Below are 24,939 nucleotides of genomic sequence, written 5' to 3' on the forward strand. Positions count from 1 at the left end.
TTCACCAGTCTTTTACCTGATTTTTAAGTTTGCTTAATGGTGTCTTTACTATATGGGCATTGAACATTCATATTTGGTCAAATCTGTCAGTCTTTTTCTTTCGGGATTTTAGACCTCTCTGTTAGGAAGGTCATCCCCATCCTAAGATTATGAAATATTCACGTGTATTTTTTTCTGCCACTTTTATAGGTTAAAAAATATTTAAATCTTTAATCCATCTTAGATTTATGCGGGCAGACATTATACGGGAGAAATGAACTTCACTGTTTTCCTAAATGTGTGGTTGGTTCTTTTTTTTTTTTAAATAAATTTTTTTATTTTATTTATTTTAAGTTTTTTGGCTGCATTGGGTCTTCGTTAATGTGCGCGGGCTTTCTCTAGTGGCGGCGAACCGGGGCTACTCTTCGTTATGGTGCGCGGGCTTCTTATTGTGGTGGCTTCTCTTGTTGCGGAGCATGGGCTTTAGGCGTGTGGGCTTCAGTAGTTGTGGCTTGCGGGCTCTAGAGTACAGGCTCAGTAGTTGTGGCGCATGGGCTTAGTTGCTCCACGGCATGTGGGATCTTCTGGAACCAGGGCTCGAACCTGTGTCCCCTGCACTGGCAGGTGGATTCTTTTTTTTTTTTTGCGGTACACGGGCCTCTCACTGTTGTGGCCTCTCCTGTTGTGCACAGGCCCCAGACGCGCAGGCCCAGTGGCCATGGCTCACGGGCCTAGCCGCTCTGCGGCATGTGGGATCTTCCCGGACTGGGGCACGAACCCTTGTCCCCTGCATCGGCAGGCGGACTCTCAACCACTGCACCACCAGGGAAGCCTCGGCAGGCAGATTCTTAACCACTGCGCCACCAGGGAAGCCCTGGTTGGTTGTTCTGATACTGGTTTGTTAAATGTTTTCTTTGTCCCCATTGATTTGAGATACCATCCTGCCATATGCCAAGGTTACCCATCTTCCATCTCAGTAAGCATATAGAGGGTGTAATTTCTATGGCTGTTGTTCCTCCATTGAGATGTAGCAAGTATGACTCAATGCAGGAAGCAGCAGGGAACTGCTATAAGTTTACAGACACAGTGATGGCAGTGCCGTAAGAAAATCTATTTGGGCTTGTCTTGTGCCCAGGTGTCTGGAAGTGGGAGAGCCTGGAGGAGGCCAGGTTGGAGGCTGTGTTGTGGTGCAGCCACAAAGGGACAGGGCAGCCTATGGGATGTTTTAGGAATAAATATGATGAGGGGAGTCAGAAAATATGAAGGCAGTATCAGTGGGCTGGGTGACCATAGGACTATGGCCACAGAGGACTGAGGCGGGGAGGAAGGAGGTTTTATGCCAGGTCTCTGGGGAACAGTGGTACTGGTGGAAAGAGGGCTGCCCAAGGAAGAATCCACTGGGAGAGGTAAACTGATGGGTCTGCTGTATACACATGCCATGTGAGGTGAGGGGATGGGACACTCACATAGATGTTTTTAGAATCCAGCCTTGATTTGGCCAATGCTAGTATGTTTCTGAGGGGACTGGGTATGCTTAGCATAGGGCCGGGGTTGGGGGACTCTGAGCAGAATGTCTCCTGTAGGCAGTGGGAGGAGAAAGTCAAGTCATTGCAGAAATGAGAACTCATTGGAGATGTTGGTGGGGAGCTAGGGGAGAGGAAGAGTCCCTGGGAAGGGATGTCTCCAGCCAGAGAGGGAAGACGAGGGCACTGGGCCTGGGGGGAGGAGGAGGAGGAGGAAGGACAAGAGTGTGGAGGGGAACCCGGGGGGCCGTGCCAGCTCCGGATTACCAGAGGACCTGCTGGGACTCCAGAGCCTGAGGGAAGCAGGGTGCGGGCAGCAGTGGGGCTGGTGCGTGGAGCACTGCAGGGAGTCGGGGGGCAGTGAGCAGGAGGGCTCGGTCCTGAACCGGCCACTCGGGGCCTTGGCCTCTGCTTCAGTTCCCAGGCTTTTGGCCTCCCTAAACAGGAGGTCTTTGAACTCCCAGTCTCCCTCGTTTCTGGAACTTCAGCTGTTGGAGGCCGAGCAGGAAATATGGTTGAAGGGGTCAGGCAGCACTGTGCCCCTCTCCTGCCCTCCTGCTGACCTTGTTACTTGGGTTTGCCTTTGCTGGGAGCTGGACTGTCCCTGCACAGGGCGGACAGCTGCCTCCCAAGCTGGACGTAGTTCTGTGGCCTTCCGGTCATGGCCATGTTGCCCCAAACTACTCTGGCCCAAGGCGACTGCTTGACCTGAACGTCAGTGACCCTGGGGTTATCAAAGCTGTTTGAGTTATGGACACTGCATGAATTTTAGCCCAGCGTTGAGGACAAGGGAGAACTTCCCGGGAACATATTTATTTTTGTAGCCTAGGATAACAGAGGTAGATACTTCTAAGCAGCAAGAGAAGACTTGGCCCAACCCTGCTGGTGTCAGGGCACCACTGTGAGAGCCTGGGGACATCTGGGTGGAAATCCATCCGGCACAGACTTCTGTCACAGATTCTGAGGACTATTCTGCCCCCTGCTTGTGCCAACCTACAGGGCACAGAGAAAAGCCCCCCAGGCTCCTCTCAGGCAGCTCCAGGTACCCGTGTGCCTCAGGAGGTTCTGCCCCTTGCTAAAGGCCCATGCTGTTGATGGATGGAGTTTTGCACACATGATTTAGGCAGTGGTTGCCTTGGGCTTTTGGAGAAGCTTGCACTTCTGTGTGTTGCATTTGCATTGTCTGTTCCTGGGTGGTGAGGAGCCAAGCATTGATCACATTTTCCTGGCACTTGTGGACAGTGTCAAAAGGGCCCAGGCTGCAACCACAGCGGATGGAAAAAGCCAAATAGGAGGGAATTCCAGGGAGATGCTGTTTCCCTGCCCGCAGCCACAAGGGTCTCAGGCTGGGCCTCAGTTTACCTAGTTTGAACTGCAGGGAGAAGGGGGCATAAACAGTAAGAGGAGAGGGAAAGAAACCAAAAGCTGTTGGTTTTAAAGGTTTTTGAGGAGAGGGATGACCTTGTTTTATTCTCTTTGTAATGTTTGAGAGAGGGGATACAGCGATATGTTAGACATACATTTCTCGACTTTTATCCTGGATTAATCTGAATCATCAGAAAACAACACGTCCACTACCTGGTGTCCCCAAGAGCCTTATAGGCCTCTGGTGGTGCTCAAAGCTTTGGCTTGTGAAGAGCTGCTGGTTATGGCTGGCACTGGGGATACTGCTCATTTTGTCTTTCTGTGCTCTTTGTGTTCGGGCACTGATTACAGCGTCCTTTCTGAGCTTAAGACCAAGGAGAAAGTCTCCCTTCTCTGATGATCATTTGTCTTTCTCATGCCCCTTCTAGAACCAGCACAGTCCCTTACACAGAACAGATGACTATAAGGGGAATGAATGAACGCACTGCCCATGTTTTCCCAAGGATGTGTCCTAAGTGCAGAAAGTGATATATTTTTATAAAACAGTGAGATACCCCTGAGGGTATCCGGTTTCTCATCCTCATAGCATCCTTGGAGATGGATTGGATCTCAGAAACTTAAAGTGAAGTGCTTCTCAATGGTCATTCTTGGTCCACACCTTCATGAATTATCAACAGCAAACCATTCAGGCAGGAGTCTGGTGGCTTTCCTTCCAGCCATGCTCACACCCTGTTCTTTGGTAAGGTTCTTACCGAATTGACCATAGAACATGTGTTGTTCAAAGTTTTGTCCTGATACTGCTGCTGCCACACACGTGCTCTCCTTTCTGGTGTGGTCTGTCCTCCTCTCTCTGCTGTTCTATTAAGATGGCTCTGGCTTTTTCAGACATTTGCTCCCAGGGAATTCAGTGTCACTTTATGAAATGTCAGCAGAAACTCAGAATTCTTAGGGCGGGATCTAGCCTCCAGGGACTTGTTGGAAACCAGCAGCTTCTGACAGTGGTGAGGCCAGCTCTGTAGAGAGGGGCCAGCCTGGAAGGATGTTTCTGAAGTATAACAGTGTGGGGACCCTAGAGGCCAAGAGTGGTGTGTGTGTGTCAGTAACAAGAGCATGACCTGTACAGTGTCCAGCATCTCCATGAGCCCAGAAGGCCTGTATCTTTGGGGGTTTTGTACAGCTGAGGGGTTTCCTCTAAAACTGCCTTTATTTTAACACTTTTGGGTAAATTTTTTCTAAACATTCTGTACATTTCCTTGTTGCCTTACCCTGGGAATGTTTTACAAAGGGATTTGATTGATCTGTGGATCTGGTATAAGTAGGAGATGCTTAATAAATATTGTGGAGTGAAAAGTTAATGAATTTGTTAGAAAAATAATTTTTATTATTTCTTACTGCAGTGTAGATACTTTAGAAAATATAGATAATCAAAGAGAAGGGATTTCCTGTTGGGGAAGATTGGGGAAGGAAAGCCTCGATAATGTCTTTCTCTATTGGGCTTATTTCACTGAGCATAATGCCCTCCAAGTTCATCCATTTTGCTGCAAATGGCAAAATTTCATTCTTTTTTATGGCTGAGTCATATTCCGTTGTCTATATGTATCACATCTTCTCTATCTGTTCATCTGTGGATGGACACTTAGATTGCTTCCGTATATTGGCTATTATAAATAATGCTGCTATGAACATTGGGGTGCTTCCTGGGCCTGTTTTAATAGTAGTGCTGTGTCTTGCTGTCTGTGGTCTCTTCTCTCCCCAGTCCACATCTTTCCTGTAGTGGGCCTCTCTGCTCTCCTGTTTTCGTTGTTTTGACTTTGCAATGAGCCTTTAGTGGCCAGAAAACCCAGCTTCAGAACCATTCCTGAGAATGAGGACTGGAGGGGATTTCTCTGGAGTGTCAGTACATCTTCTTTATCCATTCATCTGTTGATGGACGCATAGGTTGCTTCCATATTTTGGCAATTGTAAATCATTATGAATATGAAATTTTTTTTATTGCTCAGGTGAAGAAATTTTCTGGTGTGGCATCTTTACTTAAATTACGAGTTCTTTGTTGTGATTGTGGGTCTCACCACACCGCTTTCTCCCCTCTTCAGTTTCCTTCCCTGTTTACCTTTGGGTTTCTCTTCCATAGGAGCTGGTGGTGATGGGTGCCCCAGGGTCATTTTATTGGGCTGGGACGGTCAAAGTGCTGAACCTCACAGACAACACCTATTTCAAACTAAATGATGAAGTGATCATGAACAGGAGGTACACCTACCTGGGTGAGTAGCTCAAGGAGGTGACAGGTAAGAAAGGGGAAGTGGGAGTGATTACCACCAAGCTTGCCAGTGATTGCTTTACTGGTGGAAAGAAGAGTTCGTTGGCTTTAACATCTGCTGTTCTACTTAGTTGCACTTTTAGCCAAGGGCACCACAACATTGAGCTCCACACATATCAGGTAGAGAGAGGAGAACAAAAGACGGGACTGAATTAAAGCTGTGTGATTTAATTAAAAAACTGACAGGTGAACCTCCAAGGAAGCAAACATTTTCTTTTCCTATTTTAGCAATTACTCGGGTTCAGATGATTAGATACAAAACGAGTGTGAGAGAATCCTGTTTTTCCATGACTTTTCTTTGGATGAGGTCTCTGCTTTCTGGTCACAAAACTGGTTGCAGGTAGAAATAATAAGAACCAGAAATTAGCATGATGGATGGCAACCTAATCCTGAGGTTTAATTAAAGGCTCAGAAAAACTTATATTTTCTTAACCGTTTTAATCCTCTAGAAGGAAGGTAGACACAACTTAAGTTAGCAGCCACCAGGCCAGAATGACTCTGGACAAGACCATGCTTATTGGTGAACAGAGAGAGGCTGTCTTTACTTGTGTAAAAGACAATTTGACATGGCTCTTTTCTTTAATTCAGGCCCTAAATGCTGTAATTCTGGGCTGAAAATGAAGCTAAATTTAGCAAGGCCTAACGATGAGAAAACAATGTTCTTTCACACTCATTACGCTTAACTTAAATCTGGGGGAGTCCCTGACACGCTTTTTGTATGGAGATTTGCTTGTGAGTTGGAAGGAGGGACTGGCTGACTTGTCTTTTCCCCTCTAAGTCTTTTGCCCAGTAGCACCGACTGTGATACCTTTACTCAGAGTCTTTGGGGTGTTTGCTGCTCTGCACGCCCAGCTCCTTAAATGCTGTCATTTATTGGGGACTTACTCCATGCCAGGCTCTGCATGTGAAAGAAACCGAGGTACAAAGAAGTCATTTAACTTGCTGAGGTCCCATGGTTCATCAGTAGCAAAGTGGGGGTTTAAACCTGTGGTTTCTGAGCCCAGAGTCTAGGTGCCGAGCTGCCCACCTGTGTATGCTCTGCAGACAGCCCCGCCCGCTGGTGTGGACCCCTCGCTGGGCTGGGAGCACCTTGGAGGAGGGGAGTTTGTCTGACATTTCCAGGACTTGGTATAGTGTCTGGTGCAGAAGAGGGAGTCAACACATGTTTATTAGGTCAGAGAATGAAGAGAAGGCAGAAAAGAACCCAGTTTGGACGTGGCTTTGGGGTCGATAGGTCCTCTGAGCCTCAGGGCCCGTGGCTCCTTCCTGTGTGCCAAGTAGAGGCCTTCATGCTGCGGGATTGCAAGACTCACTTGAAGCTCTGATGTCACTCATAATAGTCTTAGGGAACGTGAGCCTCCAGTCTGAGAGAAATCAGCCACCTGGTGAGTAAGAGTTGATCATAATATGACACCATTACAAAATGCAAGCAGCTTATGGTCATAACATTAGGATTTGAGGATGAGGAAAAGGTTTGTAGAATATACAGCAGCCTGTACAGGGTTTTTACTGCCGGCAGGGCTCTCAGAAAGCAGGAGACATTTAGACTAAGCTCAGACAACTTTTACCTTTGTTTCTAGATTCTTTCTGCGTCCGCGGATTCTTTGCTCCGTCATCCATCTATCCACCGACCCACTGTCAGCTTTTTTCTGGCTCTTCTTAGGAGTGGGTGTGCATAATGGTTCACGGCAAGGGATTTGGAGACACACAGACTGGATTTGAATCTTGCTGTGTGATCTTGGGTGTGTTGCTTACCCACATTTAGTCCCTGTTTCCGTATCTGTGAAATAGAGTTGGGAGATTAAAAGAGACAGTGGCATCTGAAGACATGTGTAAGAATGTTCATAGCAGCTTTATTCACAATAAAGCTGAAATAACTGGAAACAACCTAAACGTCCAGCAATAGGAGAATAAAGACATTATGATATCATCATACAATGGAACATACTCATCCATAAAAAGAAACTAGTACCATACTCAACAGCATGGATGAACCTCACACAAGTTACGTTGAGGGAAGTTTGGAATAGGCACACGTAGTATATGGTGACAGAAATCAGGAGAGGGGTGACCCGTGCAGGGGGAGGGTAGTGACTGGGAGAGGGAATGAGGGAATGTTTTGGGCTCGTGGTTCTGTGGTTATAGTCACTCTGGCTGGTGATGTCCATGTGTACACACTTGTTAAATTCTACACTTTAGATGTGTGTACTTTACTGTATGAAAATTGTATCTCAAAAAGGAAAAAATAGATGTGGAGTATTTAGCACAGCACCTGTTCCAAAGAGGACACTCAGAAAGCACTCTTTCCTGCCCTGGAGTCCTTGTGAACATGTCTTTTTGTGAGATGAGCCATTCCAGCGTGAGAAGACTGACAGCTGCCATTTATTCCCTGATAATTTATGTTCCAAGAATAACTGGATCATAATTGTCCAGATAAGGGATGCTTGAGAAGCATTGTCCTCTGATGGATCTTCTTTCTCCGCCCCTTCCTTGGTTTCTCCCCATCTTCTGCAGGTTATGCAGTTACTGCCGGACACTTTTCTCACGTGTCCACCACCGATGTGGTAGGAGGTGCCCCTCAGGACGAAGGCATTGGGAAGGTGAGGAGCAAAGTCTACGGAATAGCACGGGGTCAGATGGGGGGAGCATGCTGCCGCTTTTTTCGAGGTTTGTCAATTCACTTTGATGTGAACATTCTCCTGGGCGGCTGGCAGGTAAGTGATGAAATATTGAGGAATCATCTGTTCATCTCCAACAGCCTCTTTTGAGAATTTACTTTGAAAGCTTCATCCGAGTATGAATACTATTCCCAGACCTCTCCATTCTCTGCACTTTGTCATCTGAGAATGTTTTTCATGGCTGATGCTGTGTGTGAGAGATGATTAAGATTGACCCGTGGTATTGTGCCATTCTCCAAAGGAAGGGTGTCCAGCGCTACCCGACTTCAAACCCTCCCCTCTCCCAAATCCTTTCCAAGTTTGACTTAATGGAACCAGGTCTAATCCCAGATATCTTTGGGGCCTTTTTATTTATCTTTAGGCCTAGATTCTCACATTTTTTCCTCCAATGTTTTAGAAACAAGACCAATTCAGCCCAGAGGCTAGACTGGGAATATACGGGTCTCTTTCCCTAAAGTATCTGCCCAGAGTGTAGAAAAGACCCCATGGATCTAGGACCGTCAGAATCCCTTTGGGAATCATGGCATCTATGGGGCCTGAAATATGGAGGACTATGTTTGTTGGATCTTTAGCTCCAGGCTACAGGAAGTCCAGTTGAGTCGATCCAGATTAGTCAGGAATACGCATTTTAACAAGCTCCATAGTTTGTTTGATAGTTACGACTGAAGAGAGGAATGGTCTTTGGGTCAGAGCCCATAAGGGGTGGACCTTTGATAGAATCTGGCTATATCTCTGGGGGCTTGGAAAAGTGGATTCTGGAGAGGCCCAGACAGAGACCACTGGTAACTGGAGCGTTCGGCCAGGATGTCAGTCTGATCAGCGGACAAGGCGTGACTGCTGGGCATTCATGAGGGTCGTTTTCCTGGATCCTCCTGGGCAGGAGTTAGGAGTCAACACTCAGATTTCTGGAGCACATGCCTCCCTCCCTGTTAACACCGATGCTATTTTCCTTGAAAACGAAGCCACGGTAAAAACCCAGGGCCCTGAGCACAGGGGCGGTGTGCAGATGAACTCTGATAACTTCCAGCAAGGGATGAGTCTTTCCAAGTCACATGAATTCCTCTGTGTGGTGGAGGGACAGAGCCAAGGGCTGTCCCCACATTGATAATCTCTTCTGGGGGAGGAGCTGCGTGTGGCCAGGCATCTCTGTAGCCGGTAAACACGCCTACCTCCCAATTCACAGCAGTGTGGATGCCTCAGTGCTGCTGACAGCAGCTTTGTTTTGTTTTAAATCACCAGTTACAGAAAACTTGATCTAATTGTCTTCTCTTCAGGTGGTTGGGATAACTGTATAGTCCCTGTCAAGCCTTAGGATGAGAATGGTACTTAAAACGGATAGAGCCAGGCAGAGGGCACCCTGGATCTAGTTAACAAAGATGAACATAAAAATGCTGCTTTCAGCTGGAACCCCTGAGAGGTGCTGGGGAGACTGGTCATAGTTGGCAAAGTTGCTGACGGTTCCACATTGCCAGGCATGGGAGGTGGTACAGACTTGCTTCCCAAGGACCCCAGGATGGCTCTCTGGCCTTCAGGATCTTGGTGGTTATCGTTTCCGGTATTGGGGCAGGAAAGCATTCACACTAAGATGGTGATTCCTGACCCCATGGGAGGCTCCCTGACACTGGTTCTCATGGGACACTCACTCTTCCCTTAAGATGCAACTTGAAAAAGAACTTCCACACTCATTTCATTTAGGAAGTTCTACACAAACAGTCCTTTCTGTGGTAGAGATTCATGGTGTAAATGCACAGGCTAAAGTCTTTGAAAGGTCCCCAGTAAAGGAATTTATTTAATGTTTAACTCTGGCATTTTGCAAACTAAACTCATATTTACCCAAGCAGATCTCATGACACTAACGTTCTGTGGAATCACTTTGTCTAAAATGCTCACGTCCATCCCTTCTCTTACACAGTTGGCCCTCCCTACCTGCGGGTTTCCACATCTGTGGATTCAAACAAACATGGATGGAAAATATTTGGGGAAAAAAATTCTAGAAAGTTCTAAAAGCAAATCTTGAATTTGCCACGCAACTATTTACATAGCATTTACACTGTATTTACAACTGTTTACATAGTATTTACATTGTGTTAGATAGTCTAAGTAATGTAGGGATGATTGCCTAGGTTATATGCAAACACTACGCCATTTTACTTAAGGGACTTGAGCATCTGTGGATTTTGCTATCCTGGGGGTCCTGGAACCAATCCCCCACAGACGCCAAGGGATGACTGTATTGTGATACCTGCTAAAGCTCTAACTAATAGGAAGGAAGGAAGTGTTTCGAGGAAGAAAATCCTTTTCCCAGGAGTTGACTTTTTGGTAGTAATTTGGAAGCTCCTTAGGTCTTACTGGGCGTGACTCCCGTAAACAGTGTGGCTCAGGAGGCATGGAGGTGATTTCTGCCTCAGGATTGAAGGACAGTTTCTTTGCAGAGTGCGTGAAATGATTTGTCATCAGCTAGTGTAGACACATCTGCATGTGTCTGGTCAGGCATTTACATAGAACTCCCAGAAGGATGCTGATAAATATCTTTGGTCATTGCTTCCATCTTAACTGGATTTTTTTTTTCCTTCCATAGGTTTATATTTTTAGAGCTGACCGAAGATCAGGCACCTTAATTAAGATTTTTCAGGCATCAGGTAAAAAGGTGAGATCCTTGGGATTAGTGTCTTGTTTGTTTGTTTGTTTGTTTGAGAGATGTCATCATGTGGGAATCAGTTCTTACTTTTTAGAATATTGGTTTAAAGGCCCATCTGTGCCCTACATTTACATGGCATGTTCAGTTGCCTGTTGGAGCCATTACCTTCTCAGCATTGTGTGTGACCTGCAGATTCCTGGGATTCATGCGTGCTGAGACGGGGAGCGAGATGAGTTTATACACAGCCAAGTTACAGCACAGAGGTCTAAAAGGTTATCCACGGTTCAGATACTCATCAAAATGACTATGTGCTCTGTTTCTTTCTGCCTTTATCTTTCTGCCTCTCTGTCCCTTTCCGTCTGTCTTTCTCCCAGCTCCAGAGAGATAAGGCATTGTTGAGTACAGATACATGACCGATTACTTTCAAAGGAGGCAGGCAGATAGATGGTTCTCACTCTCCCTATCTCACCAACCCGAAGCCGCCCCTCCTGCTTACATCCCAAGCCCTCTGCCACCATCGCCATGGGAACTGTTGCCACACAAAAAACAGATATCACCCGGTTCCTTTTAGAACTTTGAAATAGAAATAGCTGGGGAAGACTGCCCTGAAATTAGTCCTGGGCAAGGTTTATCTGCCTGTGCCATCTTATTATCCTTACCCTATTGCTAATTCTCCATTTCCTGCAAGTTTCCATTATATTGCATCGTAGTCTGAAATTAAGCCAGGTAGAGATTCCTTTGATTAATACACACCATTTTTCATGGGCTTATCAGTGGTGCACACCTTGGCATGGCTTCGATCGGCAGGATTATTTGGTAAGATTGGCCACTCTAAGAGGAGACAAGTTTAGGTGGGGATGTGAAGGGGGTGATTTGAAGAGTTGTCTTGGTAGAGACCTTAGTGAGCTCGGGGAAGAAGAACAGGACTTGGGACTTGGGAGGGAGATTTGAGGAGATAGGTAAAATTGCCTTCTGACATTCTCCTACCATCACACTAAGAAGAGGGGGAAAAAATGATGTTTCCATCCTGGGTGGGCCATGTGCCCCAGTTCAGGTCCTGCTGTGTTAGACCTGCCTCATGCCAGCCTGGCACCACTGCATATTGTTCTGATGGGGAGTCATAGTCTGAGTTCCAAAAATCCCACTCAAGTAGAGCTTTTTGCAGTTTTAACAACCATCATGTGTATTTTTAGTATATAACTGTCATAACCTTTTCAATAAAAAATACATCACCAAACTCAGTTTTGTGAGGTTTTCCCTGAGGGCAGCTCTGCATTCCCCCCCGGGAACTATGCAAGCCTGTGTTATTTTAACATTTCCAAAACCCCAAAGCAACAACACTGGAAGAAGACTGTGAGCAATTCTGCAAAAAAGGATTTCCAAGCACCTCTAAAGTTAGAAAATAAATAACCCCGTGCCATTTCTGAGAAAGAGTCCCAAAGAGCAAGTAGGGTGTAAATGCTGCTAAGCCTAACATTTTAGCTCTTTATCCAAAAAAAATAAATGGGTGAGTTTTCCTGTGGAAAACCCTCCCTCCCTCTGCTACCCTTCCAATGTACCTCGGCTTGACAGCATGAAATTAACCCCCCCCAGCTTTATTGAGATATAATTGATATATAACACGTTTAAGGTGTACAGTGTGATGACTTGGTACATGTATATATTGTGAAATGATGACCACACTGAGGTTCGCTAACACATCTATCTTATGTAACTACTATTTTTTTGAGGGAGTCTTTAAAGTGAATTGTGGGGCTTAAACACACTTAATCACCCTATTTTTTTTTTAATTTATTTCTTTTTTTTTTGCTGCACTTTGTGGTATGCGGGATCTTAGTTCCCCAAGCAGGGATCAAACCCATGCTCCCTGCAGTACGAGTATGGAGTCCTAACCACTGGACCACCAGAGAAGTCCCTATCACCCTATTTTTAGAATATTTTCATGTTCAGCTATCACTGTGCCTCCCTCCTGCTTCCTGTGTCCCCACCTCCACTGCCCGCTGCCTGTGCCCAGGACAGGCCCAGCTGATGCTGGTCATCCTGGTGTAAACAACAGTCTATAATTGAGCCCTTTCACTTTCCCAGAACCCTCCCTGTTTGGATGATAGCTTTCATGGCTACCCATCTGTGTCTGGGTCATGGGCAGGTTTGGGGGAGCAGATTTGAGAGTGGGTGACGTGAGAGGGAAAGGTTTGAGAATCTGCTTTTCCAAATTTCCCGAGGACATGATGACGTGGGTTCCAGCACAGACCAACCTGCAGGTCAGCTTGAGTGTCCTCATTATGACACGACAGGGCTCCCTGAAGAGGAGACCATGGGCCAGCTGTCTCACCTCCCAGCTCCAGAGCTGCCATTCATTTTCCTTGGGGCTTTTCTCGCCCTCACCTTGAACCATTGTAACATATGTCCTTCACTCTACCATCTTGTTTCACCATCTTCCAACTTTGCCCCCGTCATCATCTTTCTGATTACCCTCTTTAGACATCTTATTCTGCTTGTGCCAGAAGAAATGAGAAATTCTTGTCCCACTGACTTCTCCATTATTTCAGTGGGAAAGGACATGACCCCAGGCTTTCAAAGGATGCCTTTGCTTTACCCCTGTGTCCAGAGCCACACATAGAGGAGGGTTCTGACTCAGGAAACCCCTGACCCACTTCTGCTTCCGTGTGGCCAGAATCTGGTCAGAGAGTTCTGTCTCCTGGCCATAAGAGAAACAAAACCCCAAATGGTTCTGGTCTTTACTGGTTGACATCCTTCGTATAGTGCATGTAAGAAATCACCAATACATGTGCAATTCCACTGCTATGACATGTGTCCTCATATTTCCAGGGTGATGGGAGAGCTCTGATCAAGGAACACTCACCCCAAAGCATGTCGTTGCCCTATCGAAGTTTCATTGCAATAATTGAGTATGTGAAGTGTTTATATGTCAAAACTTAGATAGGAAACTTCACGTCCGGGGATTTCTGATTGAACACCGACGAAGATGCCAAGTTAAATAGACCATTGGAATGAAACAAATAGTTCCCCTGGGACTCAGCCAGAGAGAACAGCCAGCAGCTTCGGTCTTCAGGGCCTTGCCTGGGTCTTAGCGGTTTCTTTTACTAAAGTCAAGATAGAGACATTGGCAAGGCCACTGACTTGGTGACTGTCAGCTGGTTTCTGCCCACCCCCCACCCCATGATTCTGAAACTTCCCTGTGCCCTTCTCCCTTGGGAAGGGGGCAGGTGGGGATGGGGGTTGGGTGGAAGTGACCTCGGCACGTGACTGGGAGGGACTTGAGTCCTTTCCCAGGCTGAGCTGCAGGAAATAGACCAAAGTACCCTCCACCTCTCTCAAACTCCCCTGGGTTAGCTACCAACAAACAGCAAAAGAAAATGCTTGTTCATGTCTGTAAAACCAGAGCCCTTTTATTTGAAAACATTTATTTTAAAAGGATAGATTTTTTTTTTTTTTAATTAAAAACAGAGGTTGCCCACTGGCAGCCTTTGGAAAGGGTACAGCCTACAAAAATTTTCATTTGGCCTGCATGGTATGTTTGTTTATTATTTTTTAATATGAATTAGTTGTCAGCATTTTAAAAATAGGCAATTCAAATAAAATTTTAGAGCTTTGGTTTCTCTTGAAAAATGAGATGGTTGGCTTTTTCTGGGTCAGTCAGGAGTTGACTGCCCCTGGGTGGGGATTGCTCCTTTAGCTGGGTCTGTGGACTCTAGTTTGCTTCAGTCTCCATCATTCTCTTTTGGTTCTTAGACACAGAAGCTGAGTGTCACTCGCCACCTGTAAGCATGCCCGCACTGTTGTCTGCTTTTTCCTTATACCTGTTATATCACCTGCCTGGATCCCATTGGATTGTGTTTAAGACCCCCAATTTAAAATAACAGGTACTAAGTCAGAGAAAGACAAAGCACATTATACCACTTATATGTGGAATCTAAAAAAATGATACAAATGAACTTATTTACAAAACAGAAATAGACTCACAGACATAGAAACCAAATTTAGGATACCAAAGGGGAAAGGTGGTGGCGGGAGGGATAAATTAGGAGTTTGAGATTAACAGAAACACATTACTATATATGAAATAGATAAACAACAAGGGCCTACTGTGTAGCACAGGGAACTATATTCAGTATCCTGATTGAATATAATTGAATATAATAATCGAATATATATTGAATATAGTAATAACATATAATGGGAAAGAATCTAAAAAAGTATGTATATATATTTATATATGGAAAAGAATTTTTTCAGATTCTTTTCCATGTATATGTATACATATACATGTATAACTGAATCACTTTGCTGTATACCTGAAATAATACGTTGTAAATCAACTATACTTCAATTAAAAAAATAGTAAAAAATAAAATAACAGGTACTGAATTAAGCTATGATTAAGCCAATATAACCTGGCTGTTTTCCCTCATCCTCCAAATGGTCTTCTGAGTTGTACCTTTTTCTGTTACTTCAACTCACGCCTTCCTAACCAGTCTTCAGCTATGCCCAAGACTGGGCGAGGGTAATCTGTTTCCCATATAACATTTATTTTCATGCCTGCCTTGTATTGTGAAATTCCATATTCCTAACTTGCTTGGCCTTGTCAAATGTCTGATACACGAGGCACTTTTATTATGGCTGTAACCTATGTCTGCAGCCTCAGCTTGCATTTGTAAAAGCAGTACGTTGTTCTCCAGGGATCACTCCATTTGTTTCCCCCTTGGTGGGGCTCCAAGCCAGTGAACGTGGGTCTCACTTTGACCGGGGGGCCCACGTGGCTGCCAGGAGGCCAGGGGAGCTGGGATCTCACCGTGCCCAGGCATTCTGGTTTCCAGGGTGGCATGGCTGGCACAGCCTCCGAGGGGCTTGGGAGCAGATGTTTGTCAGGCTGGGCATCTGGAGGAAGGCAGGGGCCTTGTGTGTGAGGACGGACACTGAACGCTTTGTTGCAACTTGACTTGGTTGCAGATGGGCTCTTACTTCGGCTCCTCCTTGTGCGCAGTTGACCTGAACGTGGACGGCCTCTCTGACCTGCTCGTGGGGGCCCCCATGTTTTCTGAGATCAGGGACGAAGGGCAGGTCACTGTCTACATCAACAGAGGAAACGTGAGTACAGAGCTGGGCAACATGTGGACAGGGTGTGGGAGAGGGATGTTGGCCCAGGGGAGTAGTGACTGAGCCCCATCACCCAGAGGAGGTAAAAAGACACGCTTCTTACCTTCAGAAAGCTCCGTGTTCCATCAATGGAAAGTTATACTCAGTGTTATGACTGCAAACATACAGGGGTCCAGGAGAATCTTAATGACTAAAGTTGAGTGATTCCTATGTACCAGGAACTGTTTCTCCTGCTTCCTGTGAATGATTTCAGTGACATGTGCACGTGGTATCGGGGGTCCCCATTTTTCAGGTGAAAAAACTGAGGCTCAGAGAGGTTAAGTCACTTGCCCCAAATCACACAGATAAGAAGCAGTGGGGCTGGGATTTGAACATAGGCAAACTGGCTTTGGAGGTGGCATGCTTCATCTCTCTTATTTTGTCTCCTTGGGACTATATACACACCAGCCCACGGAGGCAGAGAAGCCTTCTCAGAGGACATGATGGCTGGGAGGAATCTTGAAGAAAAATGGGAGTTAGGTAGACAGGCGGGAGTGGGCTGGGAGCTGGGCAAGTGGATTGAGGTGTGAGGCAGTGGGACCATAGTTCAACGTGTTGGGACTGGGAGGAGTGGAGGGGGGCCACCCCAGTGGCCAAGGGCTATAGTCACGATGTCCCTTATTCTGCAGAACCATGAAAAGGATGTGGCCGAGTCAGAAAGATGTCTCTGCAGCACAGTGGAGGATGGGTGGGGGCAGGGGCTGAGGGGCAGCAGTGCATCCGTGGGTGCAGGAGACCAATGAGAAAGTAGAATCTTTTCAGGATCTAGAAGAAAGAATATTCAACAAGAGGGAAATGGTTAAATGAATAAATCCTGTGACCACCAGCCTTTAGCTAACATGAGAAAATGTTTATGAGATAATCAGTGAAAAAGTAGGATAAAGACTGCAGGTACAAACAACCTTTAAAAATGTACAAAATACATAGAGAATGTTAATAGATCCCTCTAGGTGGTGATGCTTGGGTAGATATTTAGCTTTATCTTTATCCAAACAGTGAGAATGTAATTCTTTCATAATCAAAAAAGTCAGTAAAAGTGTACTTTTAAGTGGTGGCCAAGGTGTTAGTTATCCTGATCGGGAGGGGGTGGTGATGTTTAGCTATTACTAGGTGGGCAGATGCCAGAAAGGGCAGTTATTTAAAGAGGAGCCAGGGGAAGTTAGAGCCTTGAGCTTTCTTGGATGTTTGCAAACTCTTTGGGAAGGTGGATCTAAAACCTGGGAGGAAAGATGCTTCCTGGTACCTGTTGGAACAACTCATGGCACCTGCATCTGCACTGACCTTCCAGGAAGGGGGACAAGGCAGGTGAGGGGAGAAATGAGGTGGTCGTTATGGAGATGAGAACAGCCAGCATTCAGTAGCTGCTGGCCACCATATATGCAGGAGACTGCTGCGTTTGCATGGGTGTTAACTTGTCAGGCAATAAGGTGATCAGCCCAACAGCCCCAGGGCATGGAATCTTGGAGCAGGATAATCCCCCAGACCTTCTGCGGCAGCTGGCACCCACACATCCCACCCCCAGTCAATGTTTCTTAATGCCATGTGGTTACCCTAAGTACAAGGGTATTCTTACTTCTGTTGAATTTCATCTTATGTGATTAATGATTGCAGGGCAGTGTGCAGGAGTGGGAATAAATGATGACTTGCCTTTGAATCTTGGTGTCACCACTTATAGCCTGTGTGATGTGGACAAATAGCTTGAAACCAGCAGCTCAGTTTCCTCATCTGTAAAGTGGGCAGAGTCATAAGGTCTTTCTTATAGAGTCACTGTGTGATTTAAATGAGGATGTGGATATACAGTGCCTGGTACATACAAGGAATCAATGTTTCTCTCTTTCTTCACCACACTGATGGGAAGAAATCAACACATTTGTGTTGTGGGGCAGAGGTTTCGGTGACTTAAGAACTCATCACATCTTTACTGTTTGCAAGTTGTTTGAGTACAGTGGGAAAAAAATTTAGTTGTAATGAAAGCTTTGGGATGGCTTGTGGATGTACAGTGGGTCTGAGTACCTCTACCCGGGGGCAGGGTTAGACACTCTTGTGCCTCAAAACATCGTGTGTTTTTAAATATTTTATTTATTTATTCATTCATTCATTCATGGCTGCATTGGGTCCTAGTTGCAGCGCACAGGATCTTCTCTGCGCTCAGACTTCTCTAGTTGTGGCGCGCTGTCTCCAGAGTGCGTGGGCTCTGTAGTTTGCGGCAGGCGGGCTCTCTAGTTGAGGCGCCCGGGCTTAGTTGCCCTGTGACATGTGGGATCTTAGTTCCCCGACTAGGGATCGAACACACGTCCCCTGCATTGGAAGGCAGATTCTTAACCACTGGACCACCAGAGAAGTCCCTCAGATGGTGTTTTAACGCTCTGATAGTCATGTGTCAATGATTTGGGGGTAAAGTGGGCATGGCTTTTAGTGACACCATCACCATTGACCCCTCCCTCTGTTGGTTGGTGTTTGCTTAGGAAATCCAAACCACACATGAAAATGGGCACAGTCGTGTGTCCTGTTATCACTGCTCCCACCCCTTAACCAAGAACTATTGGGTGTTGGGTTTTCTGAACCATGATTCCCTCTGCCAAGATTGCTAATACATGCACCCTACAAAACAGCTTTATAAATTTGTACCAGAAGGCAGAGGAGAGCAGAAATGGAAATATGTACTCCCTCTAAAACAACTTTGAGGATATCGCGGGGAGAGGAGACTGTGGGGACAAGCAGGTAGGTTGGTTAATAGGTTGGTGTATAGAGCATTAGGACAAGGGAGAGGTTTAGTCATCAGTGGCCAGCAGTGGGTCTCCTTCCCTCTAAAATGCATCTCAGGTGATCGGAGACCTTCATGTCACCCAGGTGGAAGGAGCTCATTTGGCCACCATCGGGTGTTGGGGGGGGATGTTTGGATGCCTGGGATTCTGCCCAGGTGTTTCCTGTCCATGGGTGTGCTGCAGGGCAGGGTGGCATTCCCGGCTCTGTTTTTTCATTCTTTTTTTGGTTATTCTGTTTGTTTTGTTTCCGTTTTCCCTCCATCCTGTTTCCCAGGGAGCCCTGGAGGAGCAGCTGGCCCTGAGTGGGGATGGCGCCTACAATGCACACTTTGGGGAGAGCATCGCCAGCCTGGGCGACCTCGATGATGACGGGTTCCCAGGTCAGTGAGCTCGTACCTGCCCTCTAACTTGCCCCTGTCGTGGGCGCTCTGGGGTCTGCCTGCCCATGACAAGGCCCATCCATGTACACTGGGGAGAGGATGCCTGTTAGAAACCACATTTTCTGTGTAGACACAGGGCTGAGCCCTGAGCCCACTGGAGTTTTGCTTCCATGAAATCCCTTCTCATCAGCTCAGTGTTCTTTGCTATGTGTTTGTGGTGCAGTGAACGTTGCTGCTGGTCCATAGGGGCTTCTATGGCGGCCAAGTCTGAACCAGCTTCCTCTCACTACAAACCTTGCTTGTTTCTGAGCCTCTGATGCTCCACGATGCTCTGAGAGCATGGAGGAAGATCTAGTTGTCAGTTTGTGAGAGTAACGTTGATTTTTTTGGTAAAGGGAATACCATTTTATATAATTCCTTTACCCAAGAACAGAGTTGACTTTCTCAGTTATGCAATAACCATTGTCTATGGAGTTCCCTTCTCAGACAGACATTAGGGTGGGTGGTTGATATTTGCATTTCTTTTATTGGTTAGATCAATAATTTATTCCTATGAGGATGAGGGAGAAATTTTCTGGAACTAACCTCTTCTCAGCTTCTATAATTTTCTTTCTACTTTTTTTTTTTCCTGCTGCTAAGAGATCATGTGCCTAGTTTAATGCTTGAACAAGCAACAACCAAGAAATTTCTAGACATCATGGCAGGAATTAGAGAATCCACCATTATGTTAATGGCTTTTCTAACCCAGAGCTGCTTTTCTCCCCCTAGATGTGGCCATTGGCGCACCCAAGGAGGATGACTTTTCAGGAGCGGTGTACATCTATCATGGTGATGCCGGTGGGATGGTCCCTCAGTACTCCATGGTAATTGGTGTGAAAGTGTCATGGTTGCTGTTCATACATTCATTCCACAGATACATACAACACACGGCGTTGTTCCTGCCTTCATCTTCCCCCCCCTCCAGTGGAAGACACAAACCATTGAGACTGCTTTTTAAATCAAAACATATTTATAGACTCCCGAGTTTGCTCATATCCAGGGAGGCATTCTGCCTACAAAAGATAAGATCCAAATTCTTAGCCAGAGTTAGAATGATTTATGTAAGAAGAGGTGGATTGCTTTTTCTGGTTACTGCTTTGTCAACCATCTGTGCTAAGCCAAAGGAATATCTTGTAAAATATAATCTAGGAAGACAGTGGTCCATGGAGGAGGGACGTGAAAGCTGTCACAGGGCTGTTGTCACAGTTGGCATTAAAACGGGGAGCTGGTCAAAGCCCTGGCCTCGTGCCCCAGACTTGGGAACGTGGAAGTGGTGAGTTCTGTTTTTTGCTATATCAGCTTGGAGTTCAGTCTTGCTGATGGTGTCAAGCCCAGCCCCTGGGAAAAAAGGAAGTCACTCTCTGGACAGAAGCATGGTCAGGATGTTTGTGGATGTCTGCATGTAGAGTGGCACAGGCCTGGGTCTTTCTCCCAGTGGGTCAGCAACAGAAAGGGACTGAGCATATGTCGAGAAATTTCCAATCAGCCCCTGCTGATTTACTGAACATTTACTATGTGCTTACCGCCTCCTATTCATGCTGACATTTCTCGTCACCAAGAAACTTGCCTTGTATCTTGATTATTGCGAAGGAAACAAAACTTTGAACTGAGTCCTGTTCTTATAAAACGTTCTATAACATGAAATAGGAAAGTATCGAAAGTTGTCCACGTACTAAAGTCTCTAGGTAAGGAAAGGCTTTGCAAGTTGATTTTAAGAGGCGATGCATATGTGTAAGTTCAATGTGTACGTTCCTAATTGTTCTTCCTGCAACAGATATGAGTTAGCTAATGAAGGGTTGAGGGCTGGCTGGTTTGCTGCCACTTGAGCCCAGATTCTCTCTGCTGGGCCTCCTGCTCAGCTCCGTGACTCTTGAAAGAGGCAGTTGCCAGGGGAGGTGCTGGCGAGAGCAAGGATGCTTCCTGAGCGCCTGCTCTGCCCTCTCACCTTTAGTCCTCAGAATAGCCTTTTGAGATGGGCACCTTGGTTATCCACCTTTTATTTACAAGGTGACTCCAGGCCAGGGAGGTTAATTAACATGCCCACGGTCACCAGCTAGGAAATGGCAATTTGACCATGAACCTTTGCCAGTCTGTCTCCCAAACCTCTTACTGCAACCACCGCCCTCAACTCCACATCGGGAAAAAGGAACGCTCAGGGAAGCTCAGTTGGAAAACTCAGAACTATGGAAGTTTATTTGTCTGTGAGGCATATGTACTCTGAGGGGTATTTATCTACATGGACCATCCTCTGTGCATTAGAAATGAGTAGTGGTGGGAATAAACTCCTAGAGGATTTAGCTGAGGTGGCAGGAGGAAGAGGGCTCTGGGCACAGTTTGGGGGCCACATCCGTGTCTCAGGGGCTGCTCTACCCTGGGTCAGGGATGCTGTTCCCACTGTCACAAGCTGAAAGTCATCCAGGGAGCAGCCATCCTTGTGCCGCCATCGAGGTCACTCTCCATGCTTCCTCCTGGAAGCTTGTTCCCGGACCTGGGAAGCTAATCACACAGAGCGGCAGCCTGTGAGAGACCCCCAGCTTCCCCTCCTCTGGCGGCCCTCTCGTGTTTGTTGCGTTGCTGGGCGGACTCCCTGCAGAGAACTGAGGTATAAATTTTGTGGTCAGCGCGGATTGTCTTTAGTAGGAAGCAGGGATCAGCAGCTGGACCTGTCCTGCCTTTGTCAGCACGCAGCCTGGCTCATTAGCTCTAACAAAGAGAAGTGGTTTGGGGCTCTTTAAAAAAAAAAAAAGAAAAAAGAAACAACCATGATTACACGTTTCCAGACTCCTAATATGTATGTGATAAGGTTTGTGATTTTAAAGGAAGAAAAATCCTTTAACGCCAGGTTCTCTCCAGGGCCCAGGTCTGGACAGAGCGGGCATTGTGTGGGTGAACTACAGGAGGAAGTCAGAAACAAGTCTGGGCAAGGGAATCGCTTTTCTTTGGCCCAGATTGGTGTTATTTCTGCTGGATGCATTGTGAGATCAGGGTCTAAAGTTCTTCCATATAACTCTAACTCATTCCTCTTTCTCGAGTTTACCATGAAAAGTGTTGATTTTAAGATCCTCGTGCGCCTTTCTCAATTTGAGAGCCCTCCAGGCATGTCACGGCGGCCCCTGTGATCTTTCTCCTGCCATCAGGACACCGCATGTAAACCTGGTGAAGTGGAGGTTTCCCAAGGCTCCTGGTTTTCATTTAGAGTTATTAGCATCGAGCAGACTTATCTTCCTGGCTTTATGGCCTAATGGCCTGCAGATGTCTGTGGGATAACTTAAGCCTGCATCGCCACCCCCAAAAGGACCACCCCTTCACTCTTCCCTGCTTGTCTCAGCCACAGCATACCTTAGAAATGCAAACCCAGGGCAAGCTGCTGCTCACGTCATTGGACCTCAGAGCCGAGATGGTCTGCTTCAAGATGTGACTTTTAAGAAACGTGCAGAGGCACATCCGTGTTTCCTTAGACAGAGCCATTGGGGATGTGGGGCTCTGCCTGTTATCAAGGAACACTTCTTCAGTGTTTCCCTACAGTGTTCTGATTTGTGCTTTGATGCTTGCACATTTCCTGTTGGATGGTTTCACTGAGGTGGCAGGCAGAGGGTTATTAGCAGTTATTGGCTGCTGCAGGGTGGGGGAGTCCCTGCTGTCTCCATCTGTAAACCCTGTAGGAACACCTCCTCCCCATACTCGTGACTTTTTTGCAGGATGACTCGGTGAGGAAAAGGATAAGGCAAGAAAGTCCCAAGTGAGCCACGACTATGTGTAAACCTGGTTCTGACATGGAGGTTGCTGTGTGGCATGAAAACAAAGCATTTCGCTTACCATCTACATCGAGGGCCTTGGGAGGGAAGCCTCCCCAGGGAGACTGTTTAGAGAAAGGGAAGAAAGAACAGGTCAGATCCCAGAACATGGCACTTTTCTGATTCAGGAAGTTTGATATCTTTGTGAGGAACTGTGCCACACAAGCATGGATGTGTGACAAAGGCTGGTTGTACAATGAATATTCTTGGACCAACACAGCATGTGTTGTGTTAGCATCTGTTGAACTTGATGAAGGAGAGATAAGTACAGATGTTCGTGTGCCCTGTGGCAGAGGAGCTGTCAGTGCTGAATGGTTGGTTGAAGGCTGCCTTTTAGGAAGAAGGGTGGCTTCAGCTAAGTTTTTGGATTTCCTACAGTTTGTAGAAGGTTCAGGACCATGGAGTTCTAGATGTACTAGGTAGAGCTGTTTCATCCTGTCTGTGATGCTCAGGAGCCTGTAGATCTTTTGGTTGGCTTGATCGAGAGCTGTCGTGCTAATTCCTGTCCACCTAGGGAACAGATGACGTGTGCCTCTTAGGAGTGTTCCATGTTTAGTACATGTTTGGGTAGAGAGATATAAGGACAATATGTTCTTAGAATTTCAGCCAGCTATACCTGTATAAACACAAAAGAGAACCTCCCTTAGAAACGGAAGTTAACCTTGATCCACTTGGAACTTCATTCAACACATCAAAACACTAACACACTCATCTAGGTGGCTTTTTCATTAGCACTGAGCTTAGAAAAAATTTTAAATGGTGACATTTGACTAAGGCAAGTAATAATAAAGGAGTGCGTGGTCTTCAACTGCCTGCTAAAGCCCCCTACCCCCTGCCCCGATAAAATTCGGACTATGATTTTTTTCTTTGAACAACTTCAAGACCAGGTGTCCAGGGAAGCTGCCCTAAAACAGTCACTGGTTCTTATTTGTGACCGTGCTCCTTCTGGTGACTCAATCTCTCTATTATCTGTTTCAGAAACTTTCTGGGCGGAAGATAAGTCCAGTCCTGCGGATGTTTGGTCAGTCCATATCAGGAGGCATTGATATGGATGGAAATGGCTATCCCGGTAAGCTATCTTTCTTTAAAAGCATATGAGATAAGCAAAGATAACCAGTCTGGTAAGCGTGATCACAGATGTGACCTGTATTTAGGATTAGGAAAATTCATACAGTAGAATAGGGTATTTTGCTTGGTGTTTGACTTTTAAGATGAAAGTAGTGTTAAAGTTTATTTTTCAGTTTTAAAATGTTCTACTCCAAAGGGTTTAAGCACCAGGAAGGTGGATTTTTGCAGTAATTTCTGTGGCAGCAAGTCTTTCTGCTAAAGACCAAAAGCACTCCCCACATTTAAAATGATAACCAGTGAAGCCTCATGTTTGCCTTGGTATTTGAGCATATTCGGAGGCGTCTTCCTATCGAGAATGAAGAAGGCACTGAGCAACCCCCCACCCCCACCCCCACCGTGAGACAAGTATTGAAAGAAACACTTGGAGCAGGAAGAAAACCATGCCATATGTCATCTCCCTGACGGACAAAACAGACCTTCACCATTCAAGGCTGGCTGGCTTGTCTTCAGGGTTAATTAATGCCTTGTGGTGACTGAGACTGAAGAAAAATGTACGATTTCAAACCCCAATCCCAAGTGATATCCGGTGTAGGTAAAATTGACTGGGCAATGGAGTAGTGGTTCCTTTGCTGCCTGAAGGGGATGGAGTAGGTGAGGTGAGGAAACAAAGAGAAGAATTTGGAAAAACCCCAAATCATCATGGAATTCAGAAGAAATGTCCCTGAAACTCTAGGTCATCTTGCTATCTTGAGAAAGTGTTTCTTTCCATTTAAAATGCCTCAGAAGGATCTATGAAAATGAATGCAATCTTGTACGAGTCTTTTTAGGTTTGAGAAAGCAGTTCTTGTTCTGGGCAATTTGTAGCCATCCCTAAATAATACCTACCATTGGTTTAGCACTCTGATATGTGCAGAATGCTTCCCTGTGCAATGTACATCATATAGTTACCCCATAGGTAGCTAAAGATGGGGGTGTCTCCCCAGTTTACAGACAAGGATACTGAGCCTCAGAGAACTAAGGGCACCAGAGACCACATCATTGTGGACAGGGACCCAGGCTGCTTCTCTGTAGTTGCACGGTGAGCAGGTATGGTCACACTTCACGACGGATGTGGATTTCTTACCTTGCATTTTTCCTAAAAGAAATGGCAAGTGCGTCGGGTTCTTTTATTTTCAAATATCCAGGCAATTTAAAAAGGCTATTAGAAAATAGCAAAATTAACAAGCATACCCAAGT

The 24,939-nt window shown here is 46.1% G+C and overlaps 1 protein-coding gene across 2 annotated transcripts in view; it reads left to right on the forward strand.

Moving 5' to 3' along the window:
* Positions 1 to 24,939, forward strand: part of ITGA9 (integrin subunit alpha 9) — a gene marked incomplete at its 5' end in the record, with an annotated part of 366,449 nt that overhangs the window by 44,702 nt on the left and 296,808 nt on the right. For both annotated transcript variants that reach the window (XM_082664510.1, XM_082664511.1), the window contains 7 exons: positions 4,999 to 5,128; positions 7,699 to 7,784; positions 10,441 to 10,509; positions 15,472 to 15,609; positions 18,697 to 18,802; positions 19,571 to 19,665; positions 23,614 to 23,704. In XM_082664510.1, coding sequence (XP_082520636.1) covers positions 4,999 to 5,128; positions 7,699 to 7,784; positions 10,441 to 10,509; positions 15,472 to 15,609; positions 18,697 to 18,802; positions 19,571 to 19,665; positions 23,614 to 23,704 — 715 coding nt within the window. The remainder of the gene's footprint in view (positions 1 to 4,998; positions 5,129 to 7,698; positions 7,785 to 10,440; positions 10,510 to 15,471; positions 15,610 to 18,696; positions 18,803 to 19,570; positions 19,666 to 23,613; positions 23,705 to 24,939) is intronic.

This window comes from Grampus griseus, assembly GCF_964374135.1.
Source record: "Grampus griseus genome assembly, chromosome: 10".
Lineage (NCBI taxonomy): Eukaryota > Metazoa > Chordata > Mammalia > Artiodactyla > Delphinidae > Grampus > Grampus griseus.